This window comes from Rhinatrema bivittatum, chromosome 1, assembly GCF_901001135.1.
Source record: "Rhinatrema bivittatum chromosome 1, aRhiBiv1.1, whole genome shotgun sequence".
Taxonomy (NCBI): domain Eukaryota; kingdom Metazoa; phylum Chordata; class Amphibia; order Gymnophiona; family Rhinatrematidae; genus Rhinatrema; species Rhinatrema bivittatum.
The window spans coordinates 534,785,834-534,803,006 of NC_042615.1; the positions used below are offsets into that span (position 1 = coordinate 534,785,834).

The following is a 17,173-nucleotide window of genomic DNA, read 5'->3' on the forward strand; positions in this document are numbered from 1 at the left end:
TATTTGCTTAAAACTTTAAGTTTTTGTCGTCTTGATTTTTTTTAATTCTACCTGTTTCTTGTTTTTTAATTAATAATTATTTAGAGGTATTTTATTTACATAGTTGATATTTGAATTTTTATTTATTACAAAATATTGTATTTTTCTCACTGCATTTTATTTTTTATTTTATTTTAATTATTTTACTCCAACCATTTTTAAATACTTAAGAATTATGAAATATAGTGTTTTTTATTTTAATTATGATTTTCATTTTATTTTTATTATCATTGTAAACCATTTTGGTCAATTTGCTTTTTAAAATGATATGTAAAATATTTTAAATAAATTAAATAAATAAATGTTCTAGGGATATTCAAGTTGAGGAGCTGCATAAATCTCTTTGGAGTCCCAGCACATCTCTTCCCATAGTGCAGCGTTGTCTGACTCACTTGGAAAAATGTTGAGCAGGAATTCCTCAAAGATTCTCCATTGGCTCAGACTGACACCATGGTGTTGAGTAGTGTAAGCTGCCCTTCATCGAAGAAGAAGCGGGTTCAGTCGCTGGAGTCCTTGGACCCTGCATCAAAGAAGCACAAGTACTTGCTGTCAGCACAAGATGTGTCTGAGCACATGATGCGCAATACATTGAAGCACTCCATCTCCACATCGGTGTACTCAATGCATGGCACGCCAATGAGCTTAATGCACACCACACTGATGTGCTCGATGCATGGTGTGCCAAAGCCCACAGTACCTGTAGCCTGGGCTTCATCGATTATATCTTGAAGCCACTACACACTGATGGCATGATGCATCCAGTTCTCTTTATCCTCGACCCTTTGCACGGTGCAATTCTGACAGTAGATGCTTGCATTGAGGCAACAACCTCAATCTTCACTGGCTTTTATAATGACTCATTAAAGAACCATTGAAGCGATTGAAGCCACATTCTTCCAAAGTGTCCAAGCATGTCACTCCATCAAGACTATCAATGTATCAAGTCCACTGTTCAGCCTATCAGGCTGCTCTACCAACAAAGGTTTATACAGCCCATCCTAGATCAGCAGCGGAAGAGGTCATGCTACCTCTGCCCCCTCCTATAACCAGAACCCTCACTTTGACATGGATGCTGTTGGAGGTTATTTGTCTGGAAACACCAGATCCAGGATGTTCCATAGTTCTGCTCACCTCCAATAAGCCTATTCAAATGCAGGAACCTATCCTAGTCTCTGAAAATGATGTTCAGCCACCTACACCAGGTCAATGGATACATCATTCATTTGACCAGATTGCAGGTTGAATGAGAAATTTATTTCCCTCTCTGGCTAAGGAGACAGAAGGAACAATCCAGCCTCTCCTCTCCCCTATTACTGTGGCGATTCCTCAGACCAATCTCGCCTGTTGGCTGAAGACATCATCAGAACCCATATTTGGGGTTCTTGGGAGCAGAGTTCAGTTGGTCAGAGACAATTGACTAGGGAGTATCTCCTCGGCGGCCATCAGAATAACCTCCTGGTTCATCCTCTGTCATTGGAGTCCTGGATAAGTGAGCCCGTGTCAATAGGTTCAGACAAAAACTCTACAGGCATATCTTCTGACCATACTTTTGACCATACTTAGTCACCAGTAGATCTAACATACTCTAGGTTTGTGGAAAAGATGGGAACGATGTTGAGCATCCGTGTCCAAAAATAAAAAGACCCTGGCTTGGTCAATCTACTTCAAATTCTAAATACCCCGTCAGAGCTGGCAGTCCTTCCAGTCCCCAGCATCCTCAGTATTTTGCAAATGAGAATGTGGGAAACTCTTGTTTCAGGCATCCCTAAGGCGAGGAAACTTGACCTTAAATACAGAGTTCAGAAGTCTCTGGGATATGGCATTGTCCAACTACCACACCAGTCTTATTGATCAAGTTTTTGCTATAAAAAAAAAAGCAAAAAAGACCAGATTGCACTCAAACTCCTCTCCAGGAAAGATCATAAGATTACTTGACAATTTTGGCAAGAAAGTAATTCAAAGCTCCATGTTATCCACGTGCACCACATAAAATTGGTGGATAGTGATGTAATATATTCATGACTGTATCCAGAAGCTAAATTCTTTTCTACAACCTACAGAAGCAGTTACTTATTATCGCCAATTGCTTTTAGATGCGGAATAGGGCATCTGTCACTTGCTCAGATCTGTTTGAGTCATTCAACTCTGTTTCACATACCTCCTTGGCTTCAGCTGGGCCTTGACATATGGTGTAGCTTAGAGCAAGCAGCATACATGAAGATGTCCATGTTTGCTGACCTACTTTGTTTAGGTGACAACCTATTTGATGAAAAGCACAGAGAGATGGACTTTCTCAGATTAGATTAGAATGTAGCAGTACAATCTCTCTTGATGGCTCCCAATCGTCTACTTTGAAATGCTCCTTCTTAACCTACAAGTGACTGTACTTCCACAGACAGCCTTACTGATCTTTTCAACAGATTGCCTATTGTCTCTTTTGGCCCAGTATCAGCAGTCACTTCAGGCCAGACCTTAACAATAGGAATGTCATCAACTAAAACCCATGCATCAGATACAACCCAAACCTGGGCCCACAATCCTCACCCCTTGTTCTGGTGGAAGGAAGAATCCAGACTTTCCTAGAAATGTGGCATCAGATATCCAAGGACCTCTGGGTCCTCAAAATCTGCAGTATGGTTACCAGTTGCGCTGCTGCCAGCTACAATCCTTCTCACATTGTGTACCTCTCAGTCCAGATCTGTCTCATACTACTACTACTTAACATTTCTATAGCACTGCAAGACCTAGAATAGTTGCAATAGTGGTTATGTCCTCCAGTGCTCAAAGAAGGGGCCCCTCTTTGGGCGCTTTCTCAAGTAACACTGGCGACAGATGCCTCCATCAAAGGGTGGGGGTAGTCAAATGGGATCCTTTCAAATCCAGGGCACTTGGTCTTTCTTGAGGAAAGCTGCTTTCAGATCAGCTTACTGGAATTAAGAGCAATAAAATGTGCTCTGTCAGTGTTGGCACATCTTCAGGGAAGATATCTTAATTTAGACCAATAACCAAGTTGCCTTATTTTATATGACCCAAAAATAGGACATAGGGTCTGTCTGCCAAGAATTGCTGAAGATGTGGAATTGGTCAGCCAAGAATTGAGCTGTCCTATAAGTCACCTATCTGCCAGGGATCTCCAACATACTAGCAGATTACCTCAGCAGAGCGTTTCATCCACATGACAGTAGCAGACAGATTATTCAACTTATGGGGTCTAATGTCAGTGGATCTGTTCACATCAAAACAAAACAGGAAACTAAATCAGTTTTGTTCATTTCTTCCCAGTGATCTCTGGCAAGTTCAGGATGCTTTCCTCCTTGACTGGAGAATAAGCCTAATGTTTGCTTTTCTAATGATACCTTTGATCACCAGAACAGTGTAGAAACTTCTCCAGGATCATACTTATCTGATCCACATTGCTCCACCGTGGCTCAGATAGATATGGTTTGCCTGTCTAGTTCACTGATGCCCAGAGCGTTATCAGAGTCAAAGGGCGCCCACTGCTACTGATCTCCAGCTTCTCAGGGGAAGAAGCTTTCCTGGGCTATTGGAGTTCCTCGGATCCAGGCCAAAACTGCCACGTGCACCAGTTCTGGAAACTGTGGCTTGGAATCAAGCACCAAGTGTGCCCTCACCACCAGCAGACCAGGGTGAGTTGGACTCCAAATGTTCTTGGGGCTATGGCTACGACTCTATAGATACCTATGAAGAGGATGTGCCAACAGGGCACCCTCCATCCCCTCCTCAAGAAAGAAGGAAGTCCCCGCCTGGGGACATCTTTACCGGATTTATGAGAAAAATGGCTGAGGCCATTCCATTTATATTGCAGATGGAGGAGGAGTCCAGTACCAAGATGCTGGACATTCTCCAGTTCATAGAGTGCCTTAAGGAAATTGTGGCAGTTCCAGTTCACAAGATCCTTCAGGAAGTACAGACAGGGATGTGGGAAAACCCCTTCTCTGTAGCTCCCATCAACAGCAAGGCAGATACAGTTTATCTCATCTGAAAGGCTTCTGGATTCGACAAGTGGCAGTTACCACACCAATCTGTAGTGGCCAAATCTAATCTCAAAAAGACTAAGAGATCTAGGACCCACTCCTCGGTGCCCCAAGGAGGGATTCTTGAACCACAGATACTATTGAGAGGAAAGTGTTTCAGTGCCTCTGACCATCTCTTCATGGGCCAATACATGCAGGACATGCTGAAGCAAGTGCAGGGTTTGATCGAGCAGCTTCCTCAGGAGCAGCATGATGCCCTTCAGTCATTGGTGGAAAAAGGGTTAGAGTTTGGAAAACACACGGTCTGTTTGACCTGTCTTTTCAAAATGGCATCGAGACTCTCTATCATAGGGATAGGGGCCTGCGGGTTTCCTTGGCTACAGGCCTCAAGTCTCCGTCCAGAGGTGCTGACATGTCATGTACAGGGAAGAATCTTTTTGGAGATCAAGTGAAGGATGTGGTAGTTCAGATCTGAGATCATTGTGTCAGATGAATCAGCAAACATCAGCTTGGGGCATGTTGAGGCTGTTGGGCCTCATGGCCTCAATTGCACATGTTACTCCCATGGCATGTCTCCATATAAGAAGAGCCCACTGAACTTTGTGGTCTTAGTTGCTGGAAACCACTCAAGATCTACAAGACAGCATCCAGATCCTACAATCGCTCAGGTAATGGGACAATTCCAAACTGGTCAGAGGAATTCCTTTCCAACTTTCTCCAACTCAACTTGTCCTTTCGACAGATGTGTCCAACCTGCATTGGGGAGCTCATGTAGATGGGCTGTGCACTCAGGGCTCGTGATCCACTCAGAAACTACATAAAATAAACTTCCTGGAGCTCCAGGTAGTCCAGTCCAACAAAGTTATCCTTGTCCAGGAACAACCAAGTAACAATGTACTATATCAACAAGCAGGGAGGTACGGGCTTGTAACTCCTGTGTCAGGAGGATGTACAGTTGTGGGACTGGACCATCTCTTAGGGGATGGTACTCATGGCCATGTACCTGGTGGGAGTAGAGAATGCTCTTGTGCACAGACTGAGTCAGTCTTTAAAACACAAGTTGTCCCTTAACCTCATATTTTCCACTGCTGGGAATGCTGGTAGTGGATATGTTCGCATCTCCTCAGAAATGGAAGGTCCCACTCTTCTGCTCCAAACAGGGGGTGCACAGCAAACTAGATTCAGACTCCTTTTTTCTGTATTGGGGCAAGGGGGTTGTTGTATGTGTATCCCCCAATCCTTCTTGTAGCAAAGACTCACTTGAAGCTCAAGGAAGAAGGAGGCACCATGATTCTCATAACCTGCCTTTGGCCAAGTCCGATCTGGTTGCTGCTCCTGTCAGGGGCAACTCAAGGCAATCTGCTGCCTGAGGCGAAGGATGAAATGGTGCTCCCCGCCTCCCATGGCACGGTGCAGGTGAAATCACCAAGGGCCAGGGCAGGGGGAAGGCAATGGAGGGTGAAGTGACTTGCCCAAGGTTACAAAGAATAGCAATAGGATTTGAACCCTGGCTTCCCTTGTTTTTCCTGCCCACTGCTCTACCCACTCAGTTTTTGGGCCTGTTATTTTTTTTCACGGTCTTCAGCATCTGCACTAGGGGCGCCAGAGAAATATTTTATGGGGTGGGGCGGCCTTTGGCAGTCCCACCTCCTGGGTCTGGAAATAGAACTCCTCCATTCCCTATTGCCTGCCTCCCACCCTTCTCTAGGATCTGCCTTCCTGGGGGGGTGTGAGAAGTTGGTGAATGGTGGGAGTCTGTGTGTATGTGACACTCTCTTAGGGCTGATACAAGGATTATTTATTTGTATTTATTTATTTATTAGGTTTTATATACTGTTTAGAAAACATTCTATTACAATGGTTTACAATAATAAATTAAAAATAAAGGAATAAAATACTCACATATAATCAGTAACAAATCATAAAAATCATAGCAACTTCTAATATAAAAGACAGAAAACCTAATCATAAATACAATGGAACATAAAACAAATTAAAATTAATTGTCCTGATCAACTATTCTAGTCTTACTGGTTTTTGTTCATGCTCATTATATGCCCTGTGAAAGAGCCACATTTTGAGGTCCCTTTTAAATTCTTTCATATTTTGTTGAAGTCTTAGCTGTTCTGGTAGCTCGTTCCAAATTGTAGGTCCAGCTATAGAAATTGCTCTATTGCTCACTTGTGTTAAGTGTGCTGATTGTACTGTTGGAATAGTAAGCAGGCCCTTGTTACTTGATAGCAAATTTCTTTGTGGTGTATGAAGTCTAATAGTGGCATTAAGCCATTCTGTTGCTTCTCCATATAAAAGTTTGTGAGTGATTCATAGAGTTTTATACTCTATGCATTGGGTTATAGGAAGCCAGTGTAAAGTAATTAGAACAGGCATAATGTGATCGTATTTTCTTGTGTTTGAAAGGACCCTTGCTGCTGCATTCTGAAAAACTTGCAGGGGACAAATAGTGGTTTGAGGGAGACCTAAAAGTAAAGCATTGCAATAATCGATATTAGAGAATAATAACGATTGGAGTACTCTTCTGAAATTATATTCGTCTAGCAAAGGTTTTAATCGCTTTAGCGTGTGCAATTTGTTATATCCTTCTTTCAGTTTATTGGCCCTAGACAAACCTTACAGCCTTTCATTCCCCCTTCCCTCCCCTCCCTACATAATTAAAACATATGTATTCTTTTCCATTTCACACACACATTTTGTACCTTTTCTCTGGCTGCAGCGCAAGGCCTCTTCTGCAGCCAGTTGCAGGGAAAACGCTGGCGGCCTCTCAGACCATTTCCTGCGGCTGGCTGCAGGGAAAATGCTGGCAGCACCGCAGTGACTCTGCTTTGGCCGCTGGATCATCCTTTTGCTGGCAGGGAGTGGGAACCCTTGCCAGCATTTCACAGTTCCGTTCTGCCGTGGGACCTTTCCTTTGCTTGAGAGCAAAGCCAGCTAGGAGGGGTAGGCTGAAAGAAAAAGCCAGTCCTCTCTCCTGCCGACCTGGCCACAGGTGCATACGGTTCCAGGGCCCTTTAATGTCCCTCACCTCAGTGTGTTGGGCTGCTTGATTCTTCAGATCTCTTCTGTTCCCCTTCCCTGAATTAGAACTGGGAAGGGAGGAGGACAGTGCTAGAACTTGAGAGGGAATGGTGCTTGACTGGATGACGACTTGACCCACAAGATGGGATGGGGAGGAACTCCCCTTCCTCCCTGCTGAAGGTTGGCAGTCGAGAACAAGAGGGTCATGCCTGGCCCTCTCCCACCACAGCTGGAAAATTACTCTGCCTGGCGCACCCATGCATGTGAGGAGATTGAGGCCAAAATTCGCTTTTGCAGATGGCAGGAAGGTGCCTCTGCCACGTGTATCACAGCTTCCGGTGAAGATCTTTCCATAGGTAAACTTTATAACTTTTTGTTTAAACTCATTTATCTTTTTTTGCTTTCCCTCTTCCCCTTTCAATTTGTTTTCCCTCCCACTTCCTCCCCTCTGCAGTCCAGTGGCTGTCCCTAATCCCAGTGACAGCAGCTGCTCTTCCCAGACCTGGTCACTCTTCCTTCTGCCCTGGCAGCCGCCACACTTTATAGCTCTGGTGTACCCTGCAGCTCTTTCTGACCCTGGCAGAGTCGAAGAGCCAGTCTTGCACTACTGCAGAGAACCTGCTCCACCACTACTCCTCTTGGCTCGCTATGCTCAGTCTTCAAGTTCTGCAGCAAGAGCTGTAACAGCAGCACAAGTGCATGCTCTAGTCTAGTGGTTCTCAACAGGTGTGTTGGGACATGCTGGTCTGTCGCGAGGTCCTTGGAGGTGTGTGGCAGGGCCAGCAGGAGGCTGCAGTCTCCTTATTAGCCCAGGTGGGAATTGGTTGACTTCTTATATTGAGCCTGACAGGAGGCTACTCTCACTTCCTTCTCTTCTTTTTGGCCCAGTGGGAGGCCTTTTCCTCTTTCATCCAGATCACAGCGAGACATTGCCAACTCCTGCTGGTCTGGGCCCGATGGGACACAAATGTATCTTCCACTTCTGAGTCTGGGAGTGTTGCTGCGAATGATCTTTTCACCCTGTGGAGGGTGGGGGAAAGGAAGTTGGGGATGGTGGGAAGATAAAGGTGGAAGGGAGAGGGAATGTGGGGGCTGCTGAGCAGGAAGGGATGGGAAACAAGGGTTTAGTTAGCTGGGCAGGGAGGTGGATGGGATGAAGGGGGTAGGGAGAGTCAAGCAGGGGAGAGAGGGAGCACAGGGAAGAGGATATGGGGGGGTCAGGAATGCTGGGCAAGTATGTGAGAGTGAGAAGATGATTGAAAGGGAGTAATTGGGAGAAGTGAAGGATGATGGAGGCATGGAAGGGGAGTGACTGGGAGCAAGAGACATAATATGTCAGTTTTGGGAATGTTCATTTCTTCTCTCTTTGTACTTTGCTTAGTATAGGAGGATATGTATTTCTGTTTCTAGTTCTCTAGTTTTGTACTGCATGCAGAATGGCTTTTTGAGGTTTCCATTCCAGTTTTTGCTGTCACATTTGTACTTTGTGGTCTTTTATTCTATATTTGGTGAAGATCGGATCTGTATGTATGAGTGAGGTAAAGTATTTTACTAGTGTGTAGGAATTTGTATCAGTTTTATTTGTTGCATGTTCTCATTCTCAATAGGACATGCACTGGTGATGCTGTCTTAGTTCATGGAGTTAGTATTGCTATGCTATGGCAGGTTTGCTGCACATGTCTGAGTGGGTTTTTTTTTCCAGATTTTATATATTTACAATGCGCCTGGTATTAAGGGAGTTTGTGCTTCTGTTACTGAGATAGCACCAGAATCAGAATATCTTTTATATATGGTGAGTTGTATGGGGAAATCTCCTCTGCATCTATTGTTTAGGGACGGGGGGGGGGGAGAGTACCTGTGGATGCAGAGTATATGTTTACATTTAGCCCATGATGGTCAAGTGGTTCAGTGTGTCATGCATGTAAGCATTATCTGTCAGGTGTGTCCCAGTAGAAAAATGGTTGAGAACCACTGCTCTACTCCACTGCAGTTCCTCCATTTTTGCACTTCCTGTGTAGAAAGGAAGCATACTTGTTGAAGAGGTATCTTGGGGATGGGAATGCATCCTCCTGTGCTTGTTGTACCAGCACACTGTTGATAGAACTCTCATTGCCAGGAGACTTTTGAATTGCTTATTGTAAGCAATTTGATTCAAAATGGTATTTGCATCACGAAAAACCAAGGGTCTCATTTTTTTGATGTCCGATGCTGGGAAATGTATCTCTGCCAAGCTATATGGGAGCTGTCTCTTCATGAGAAGCAGATGGAGGTACCAAAATGACAGGGGAAGGAGGGGTATCAGGCAGGTTGAGTACCAAGGGCTAGGGATAGAGAGAGAGAGAGAGAGAGGAGAAGATTAGGGAGCCTAAGAGATACTGAAGGGAAAATGTGTGTGAGAGTTTGGGTTGGGGTGCAAAGGGTCAGTGACACTAGGAAGGCGGGGCAAGGAATGGACGCTGGGAATGGGGAGCCAAAGAAATGCTGCAGGAAGACTGAATTTGAGGGGGGGGGGGGTGTTAAGGATCTGATCACTAACCTTTCTGAAACCTAACATTTTAGCTTCATGCCTAAATTTAGAGAAAATTTCAGTAGCCTTTTAACAAACAAAGCTAAACAGCTTGTTGAGTGGCAATGTATGTGGTCTGAAATGGGAACAATACCCAGTACACAGCTAGGAACAATTACTAATCACCACTTCAGTGTTTCCTGGCAGTCCAAAAGAGTATTGTTGGGAGTGTGTTAAATCATATGGTGAAGAATAAATGTTAGGGGCCTATCTAGACATGTTTGTTTTTTTCTCATTCTAGGTTCATTGGCACAGTCTGTGCTGAACAAAATTGTAATCCACATAGATTTTTTTTTTCCATTCAGTTTTCACAGTTTTATTGTTGAAATGTTCTTTTCTTTTAGATAAATGAATTGGTGGATGCCCGTGATGTCAGCATTGGAGCCTGGTTTGAAGCACACATAGAAAATGTTGCACGAGCAACAAAGGGTCACAAGAATGGTAAAGCACAGGCAAAGAGCAGCAATGCTTACAAAAGGACTAATGGAAACCTAAGCCTGGATCATTCTAGAGAGACTGCAAATAATTTGGACAACGTACCTTCTACTTCTTACTCGGACTGTGTGGACAGTGGCGAAGATGCTATTTATCGTATCAAATATGATGAGTAAGTGCATCAGATGTCGTATGGGTTTGTTCTGGTTTGTGTAAGCAAAAAAATTCTGCTGAAGAAACTTGGATCCATAAGTGGAAGAAACTTTTTAGCAGAGCAAGTTTAAAGTTACAATCCAGGAAACTTGAGTTTTATTCCCCTCACAAAAAAAAAAAAATCACTAACATATTTTTTTTTGTATGATGAATATCCTGGGAATGACAGGAAGACTTCAAATTGTGAGTCACAAAGAGCACATGAGATAAATCTATTCTTGCTTTTATGAAGTTCAAAGAAAAACAACGGTTTATATGCTAAACAAAAGGTGCTGTGACTTTTTTTTTTTTTTTCCCTTGCTCCATTTATGAGAAGTCAAGAAGGAGCCATCGTGGTCAGATCATGTTAATGAGAAAATTTTTCTGGACTCAAGGTTTTCCTCAACTGTAGTAAAAGCTATGCAAGATACGTGCCAAAGGCTAATGTCTTAGGAATAGAGGTTTGGTTTGGGGGCAAAGTATTGGGAATGAAGGTGTGGAGCGCATTGATAATGTCAGAGGCATGCAGGAACAGTTCTGTGGAAAGTTTTGAAGAATAGTAAGGCAAGTTTATAGTGGACCCTGAAAGAAATGAGGATCTAGTGAAGTGTCCTGCAAGGATAGGAGAAGTCTGAGCACAATTTTAGATGCCTGTAGGGAGTTGAGCAGCAGTGGCTTCTCTGATAGAATAAAATCTAGAAAGTTGAGACTTGTGGAGGCCATAAAAGATTGCAGTAGTCAAAGGCTAGAGGACATGAAGGCATCAAAAATTGTTAGCAAAGGAAAGGTATAATAATTACATTTGTAGTGATATAACTGCCCCACAAGGATAGCTGTTAAAAGTATATCCATCTCAAAGACAGAACAAGGATAGTAATAATTCAGGTTTCAGCATACAGTGCGGGTAGCAAAGACAAGATTTTAGGTACGATACATTCTAGTTTAAAAAAAAAACAAAAAACAAACACACCTCAAATCAACACTCCCTTCTTCACATGCCAGAGCGAAGAATTGGCACAAAGCCAAAAAAAATATTTGTAATTAGTGGTATATTCCAAAGACATTAAAGTCCATGCAACAGGAATGAAAAGAATGCAGCAAAAAAGGATGACATGGAGGATATTCAATTAAAAACCCCAAATTTTAAATTGATTCCATAAAAAATTATTACTAAAGATCAGGACACGAATGCAGCTTAATGTGTATTTCACTTCCTTCCTTAAGAGGGACCACGTGGGAAGACTTTGCTTTAATGTAAAGAGCACCTTTTTCAACAATGCACCACTCCCCTATAATTTGCATTGCTGTGTGAACAGTGGGTATTTGCATGTTGAGGAACAGATCCATAAGTTTTCTCTTACAACAGGAGTCAATTTGTACCTTTATAACCAGGTATGAATGCTTTTGATTTACAAAGTAACATTTACAAAGTAAAATTACAGCATATTATACTAGAATATTTTAATTGAAACAGAATATTTATAATGTGCTGCTTATGCTACTTGGCTTTTGATGGCTATAGATAAGAGTTGGAAAAATTCCAGGCACCTGTTCATCTGGGTGACAAACTGCATTGCTGGCATCCGTTGCTTCATCAGTCTGCATTGGGTAGGAGAAACTGCCGCAACTCGACCTGCAGAAGAAGCCGCTGTGGCATTCCCTACTGCAGCTGTTGAACATGGGAGAAGCCAAGGTTGCCCTGACAAACCCCTACTAGTAACCCAGAGCAGTGGTGGTGGTGGGGGGGGGGGTTTACTTCTGGCACCAAAGTTTTTTTCTAAATATTTTTCCACTTCTGGATTTAGAAGAGTCATTACTATATGCAGGATAGGTCATTGAAGACATGGCTCATGCTAGGTATTTTTCTAGTTGGAGGAGAAAGGTGTAGATAACCATTGAAGATATTTAAAATGTTTTGATTCTGAACATTTTAAAATGCATTTCAGAAATGTTTTGTCATTACAGAACTGGAGTGTTTTGTAATAGTGCTAAGATAGAATGAATGATATTTATATGCAACTCTGAAGATGAGATAAATACAAAATTGAATGTATGTGTATGTACATTTGTACATACACACAGACATATTTATCTATTTATTATTGGCATGTTACTGGAAAGAAAGCTACATTATTATTCTCCAAGGACAAGCAGGATGGTAGTCCTCACAAATGGGTGACGACATCCAATGGAGCCCGGCACAGAAAACATACGTCAAAGTTTCTAGAACTTTGACTGAGCCTCTCTGAGCATGCATTTTACCACATGGCTATGTGGGATCCCTTCAGTCTTTCTATATCCACAGAGCCCAGTGTTTCGTGGTAATTGTGAGTCTCACCTTTTCCTACTTTTAGGATTTTTTTCTGAGCTATTGTTTTTGTTCCTGTACTGTCGGGATCGTGTTCGTCAACATGGGATCCCTTGGTTTCCCTTCTATATCTCCCTAGATAGGTTTTTTGTAGGTTTTCTTTCCTGTTTGTATCCCTGGAGTGGTGGTGACTCAGAGCCCGCTGGCCATAGAGGGCCGCCACCATCAATTTCGATCTTGTGTCCATTTTGTTTCACAATGCCATGCCATTAGGGTTTCAGCGATGCCCACAATGCATGAGGACCATATCTATCATGGATCCAAGGACCATGGATACTCTTGGGAGGAAGGTGTTTCAGGGAGCTGTGCTAATTGCCTGCATTGCAGCCTACCAGTTCTTCATGGGCTAGTACATATGAGACAGACTGAATCAGGGGCAAGAGGTGGCCGAACAGCTTCCTCAACAGCAGCCCAACACCCTCCAGTCACTGATGAATAAGAGTTGGGAGTGTGGAAAAAACGGGAGTCTGCTCGATCTAAGATATTTTTGAAGTGACACAGAGTGTCTATCGCAGGGGTCGGTGCCTGCAGTCTTGCCTGGCTAAGGGTCTCTGATCTCTGTCAAGAGGTGCAGGAATGATTTGCTGACTTGCTATGCATGTGAGAGAATCTCTTCAGAGATTGTGAAGGATGTGGTAGAGCAGATCCATGATCACTGTACAGCGCTGCAGCAGCTGTCCGCGAGCACTCAAGACCTGGCCTCCTCAGATTGGGCCCAAAGAAGTTTTTCTTCTACCTGAGAAGGCACTATTCTCTGCCGTCTCGGTCCTGACAAGAGCAGGCCCTCATAGTTGCCCCACACAATAGAGGGCCTCTTAAGTCCCAGACAGAACCTTAGTCTACTCCTGGGATAGGGTTTTGACTGGATCAAAGAGTGTAGCCAGAATCCTGGTACCCACGTCGAAGGACCTTCCAGTTAGAGGCAGGCTGCAATTCTACATGAGCCAGTGGCCCAGTGTAACCTTAGACCAGTGGGTCCTCTGCATTATTTACAGAGTTTACAAATTAAACCTATTAGGTATCTCGTCTAATCACTCTCCAAGTCTGTTTTGGAGTCCTGTAGCTCATCAGGAGGTGCTATTTTTGGAGCTCTCCTCCCTTTAACTACCAGTGTGGTTGAGCTCATGCCACCAGGGCAAAGAGGGCAGGGATTCTATTCCTGGTACTTCCTAATACCAAAGAAAATCAGGGGATTCTATCCCAACAAAGACCTGAGAGTCTTGACAAATTTCTAAAAAGAGAAAAGTTCAAGATATTTTCCATGGGCAACTTGAGCCCTTTTTTGTTACCAGGGGACTGGCTGTGCTCTCTCGATCTCAAGGACACATACATCACATCAAGATCTTCCATAGCCACTGGAAGTATCATGATTTGTGGTGGGAAACCGGCACTTCCAGTACCACATTCTGCCGTTTGAGCTAGCATCCGCCCCCTTGGGTCTTCATGAAATGCTAGTCGTGGTGGCGGCGTATCTTCACAGACTGGGAGTGCACATTTTTCCCTATTTGGACGACTGGCTGATCAAGAGCACCTCTTGGGCAGGAGCTGAGGCATCCGTGCGCTCGTCCATGCAGGTGCTGGAGTCACTAGGGTTCGTCTTCAGCTACCCCAGATCCCATTTTAGTCTGTCACCTCAATTGGAGTATATCAGAACCCTGGTACACAGCTCAGGCCAAAGCCTTCCTGTCGCAGCAAAGGACAATCACCTTGATGTCCATCACAGCAGAGATTCAAAACAGCCAGCAGGCATCAGCTGGCAAATGTTGAGGCTGTTGGGCCATATGACCACAAGTGTGCATGTTATTCCCATGGCACTCCTGCGCATGAGAAGAACCCAATGGACCCTAAGATCCCAATGGCTTCAGGTCAATCAAAATCAGTGGCATAGCCAAGGGTGGGCAATGGCCCACCCACTTTGCACTCAGGCCCACCCACTCAGTTACCTGGCACCTGAGACGAGAGGCCCGACTGTTGCAGAGCTCGTCCCACATGGCCTGAGATGAGAGGCCCGGCTGACACGAGCTCATCCCGCGCGGCCTGATGTCTGAGAAGAGAAGCCTAATCATTGCGGAGCTCGTCCCGCGTGGCCTCATGTCTGAGAAGAGAAGCCTGATCATTGTGGAGCTCGTCCCGCGCGGCCTAATTTCTGAGAAGAGAAGCTTGATCGTCGTGGAGCTCGTCCCGTGCAGCCTCATGTCCGAGAAGAGAAGCCTGATTGTCACGGAGCTCGTCCCTCGCGGCCTCATGTCCGAGAAGAGGCCTTGCAGCAAGGAGGCCCGGAAGAGGGAGAGGCCCTGTTAGTGTGTGTGTTTGTGTTTGTATGAGAGAGAGACAGAATGGGAGTGAGAAGCATCTGTGTGAAAGAGCATTGGCATGAGAGAGCGCATGGGAGTGAGAAGCCCGGGTGTGTGTGTATGAGAGAGAGTATGGGAGTGCGAAGCCTGGGGGTGTGTGTGGGTATATGAGAGAAAGCATGGGAATGAGAAGCCTGGGTGTGTGTGTATGAGAGAGAGTATGGGAGTGCGAAGCCTGGGGGTGTGTGTGTGTGCATGAGAGAGAGCATGGGAGTGAGAAGCTTGGGTGTGTGTGTATGAGAGAGAGCATGGGAGTGAGAAGCTTGGGTGTGTATGAAAGAACATGGGAATGAGAAGCCTGGGTGTGTATGAAAGAACATGGGAGTGAGAAGCCTGGGTGTGTATGAAAGAACATGGGAGTGAGAAGCCTGTATGTATATGAAAGAACATGGGAGTGAGAAGCCTGGATGTATGAGAGAGAGCATGGGAGTGAGAAGCCTGGGGATGTATGTGTGTGTATGAGAGATCATGGAGTGAGAAGCCTGTGTGTGTCTGGGAGTAGACAGCTTTGTATGAGAGTGGGAACCTGTGTGTGAGTAGGAGCCTGGGTAAAAGAGAATGTATGTGAGTGAGAACATACATGTGTGAGAGTAAGCATGTGTTTGAGAGAGTGCATGTGGGAGAGAATCTGTGTGTGTGTGTGTGTGTGTATGTGTATGAAGGAGGAAGGAAAGAAGACAAGGAGAGAGAAGAAACAGAATAAAAGAGACTCTGAAAAAGGAATTAGGAAAAGAGACTAGGGGAACAGAGACTGGGATCAAATGATTAGAATAATAAGATCAGACAACAAAAGTAAATACAAATTATTTTGCCATCTTTGCGAATATACATTTCTTAGATATTTGTATTTTCCTGTTTCTTCGATATTCCAGAGGCTGAAGGCTGTTTTCTCAGGCTTTCCATTTCAGTTTTGTCTGTATGTTTGTTTCTAATTTGTCATCCCTTATTCTGTATTAGGTAAGACTCTGGGTTACACGTGTGACAGAAGTGCACTATTTTGGCTAGTGTGTAGTTTCTCAGTAGGGATTTGTAGCAGTTCAGCTTGTTCTGTATGCACACTACATAATGTATTAGTGTTCTAGGGATTGGTGTAATGTTTGCCTTTGCTGCCTGCTTTTAGATAAGGTTGCTGCTCTTTGAGTCCCAAGAGTTACTGCTGTTATGGTATGGCCTGGGAAGGTTCTAGGTGGTGTTTTCTTTTGCTTTTGTAGGGATTTGTCTTACTTCACAAAGTGTTTGGCTTTGGAGGGAGTTTGTTTTGCTGTCACTGAGGTGGCATCAGCATTTGAAGATAATTTTTTTTTGCATGTCCTAGTTCTGTTCTGCACCTTTTGCAAATCTTAAATTCTTACGATAATTCTTATGATTATTGCTGTTTTATTGTAGTTATGATATTCTCTGCATTTTTGGAAAGAGGATTCATAAAAGAATAAATTTATACTTGTTTTGTTTCATAATTGGATCTGATGTTTCTGTGAAACTTCTGTTACTTTTTACATGATGTGTGTATTTATAAACTGCAATAAATATAAAATAAATTAATATAGATTAATAAGGTATTTTTTGATAAGTGCTTGAAATAATAGAATTAAAATATTTTAAAGCATCATGCATGATGAAACTACTTAGAAATCCATTGTCAGATGTGCTCTAAGGCATTATTTATTGATGAGTACAAGTAGTAGGCCTAGACTTGTTTGTCAACTGCCCACCCATGTGAATCTTGGGCCCCCCCAAAAAATTCATTTCTGGCTATGCCACTGCTCAGGATCTTTGGGACTGCATCCAGGTCACTCAGTCACTTTGGAACTCATTGTTCTGGTGGCAAAAAAAAATTCCAATTTGGAAAGAGGGTTATCCTTCCAAATTCCTCAGATACAAATTTTATTGACAATGGATGCATCTGCCCTAGGATGGGGTGCGCATGTAGATGGACTCTGCACCCAGGGTTTTTGGTTTGCCCAGGAATGTCTGTTTCAAATCAACTTCCTGGAGCTCCAGTTGATCAGAGACATGCTGTGGGCTTTCAAAAATCAGCTGTCTAACAAAATTGTGTTGATCCAGACAGACAACCAAGTGGCGAAGTATTACGTCAACAAGCAGGGAGGTACGGTCTCTTACCTCCTGAGTCAAGAGGCGGTCCAGATATGGTCATGGGCCTCTCCCATGGGATGGTGTTCAGGGACCAGTC

The 17,173-nt window shown here is 43.9% G+C and overlaps 1 protein-coding gene across 4 annotated transcripts in view; it reads left to right on the forward strand.

Moving 5' to 3' along the window:
* Positions 1 to 17,173, forward strand: part of UHRF2 (ubiquitin like with PHD and ring finger domains 2) — a 419,355-nt gene that overhangs the window by 153,997 nt on the left and 248,185 nt on the right. For all 4 annotated transcript variants that reach the window (XM_029614091.1, XM_029614082.1, XM_029614073.1 and 1 more), the window contains one exon: positions 9,978 to 10,240. In XM_029614091.1, coding sequence (XP_029469951.1) covers positions 9,978 to 10,240 — 263 coding nt within the window. The remainder of the gene's footprint in view (positions 1 to 9,977; positions 10,241 to 17,173) is intronic.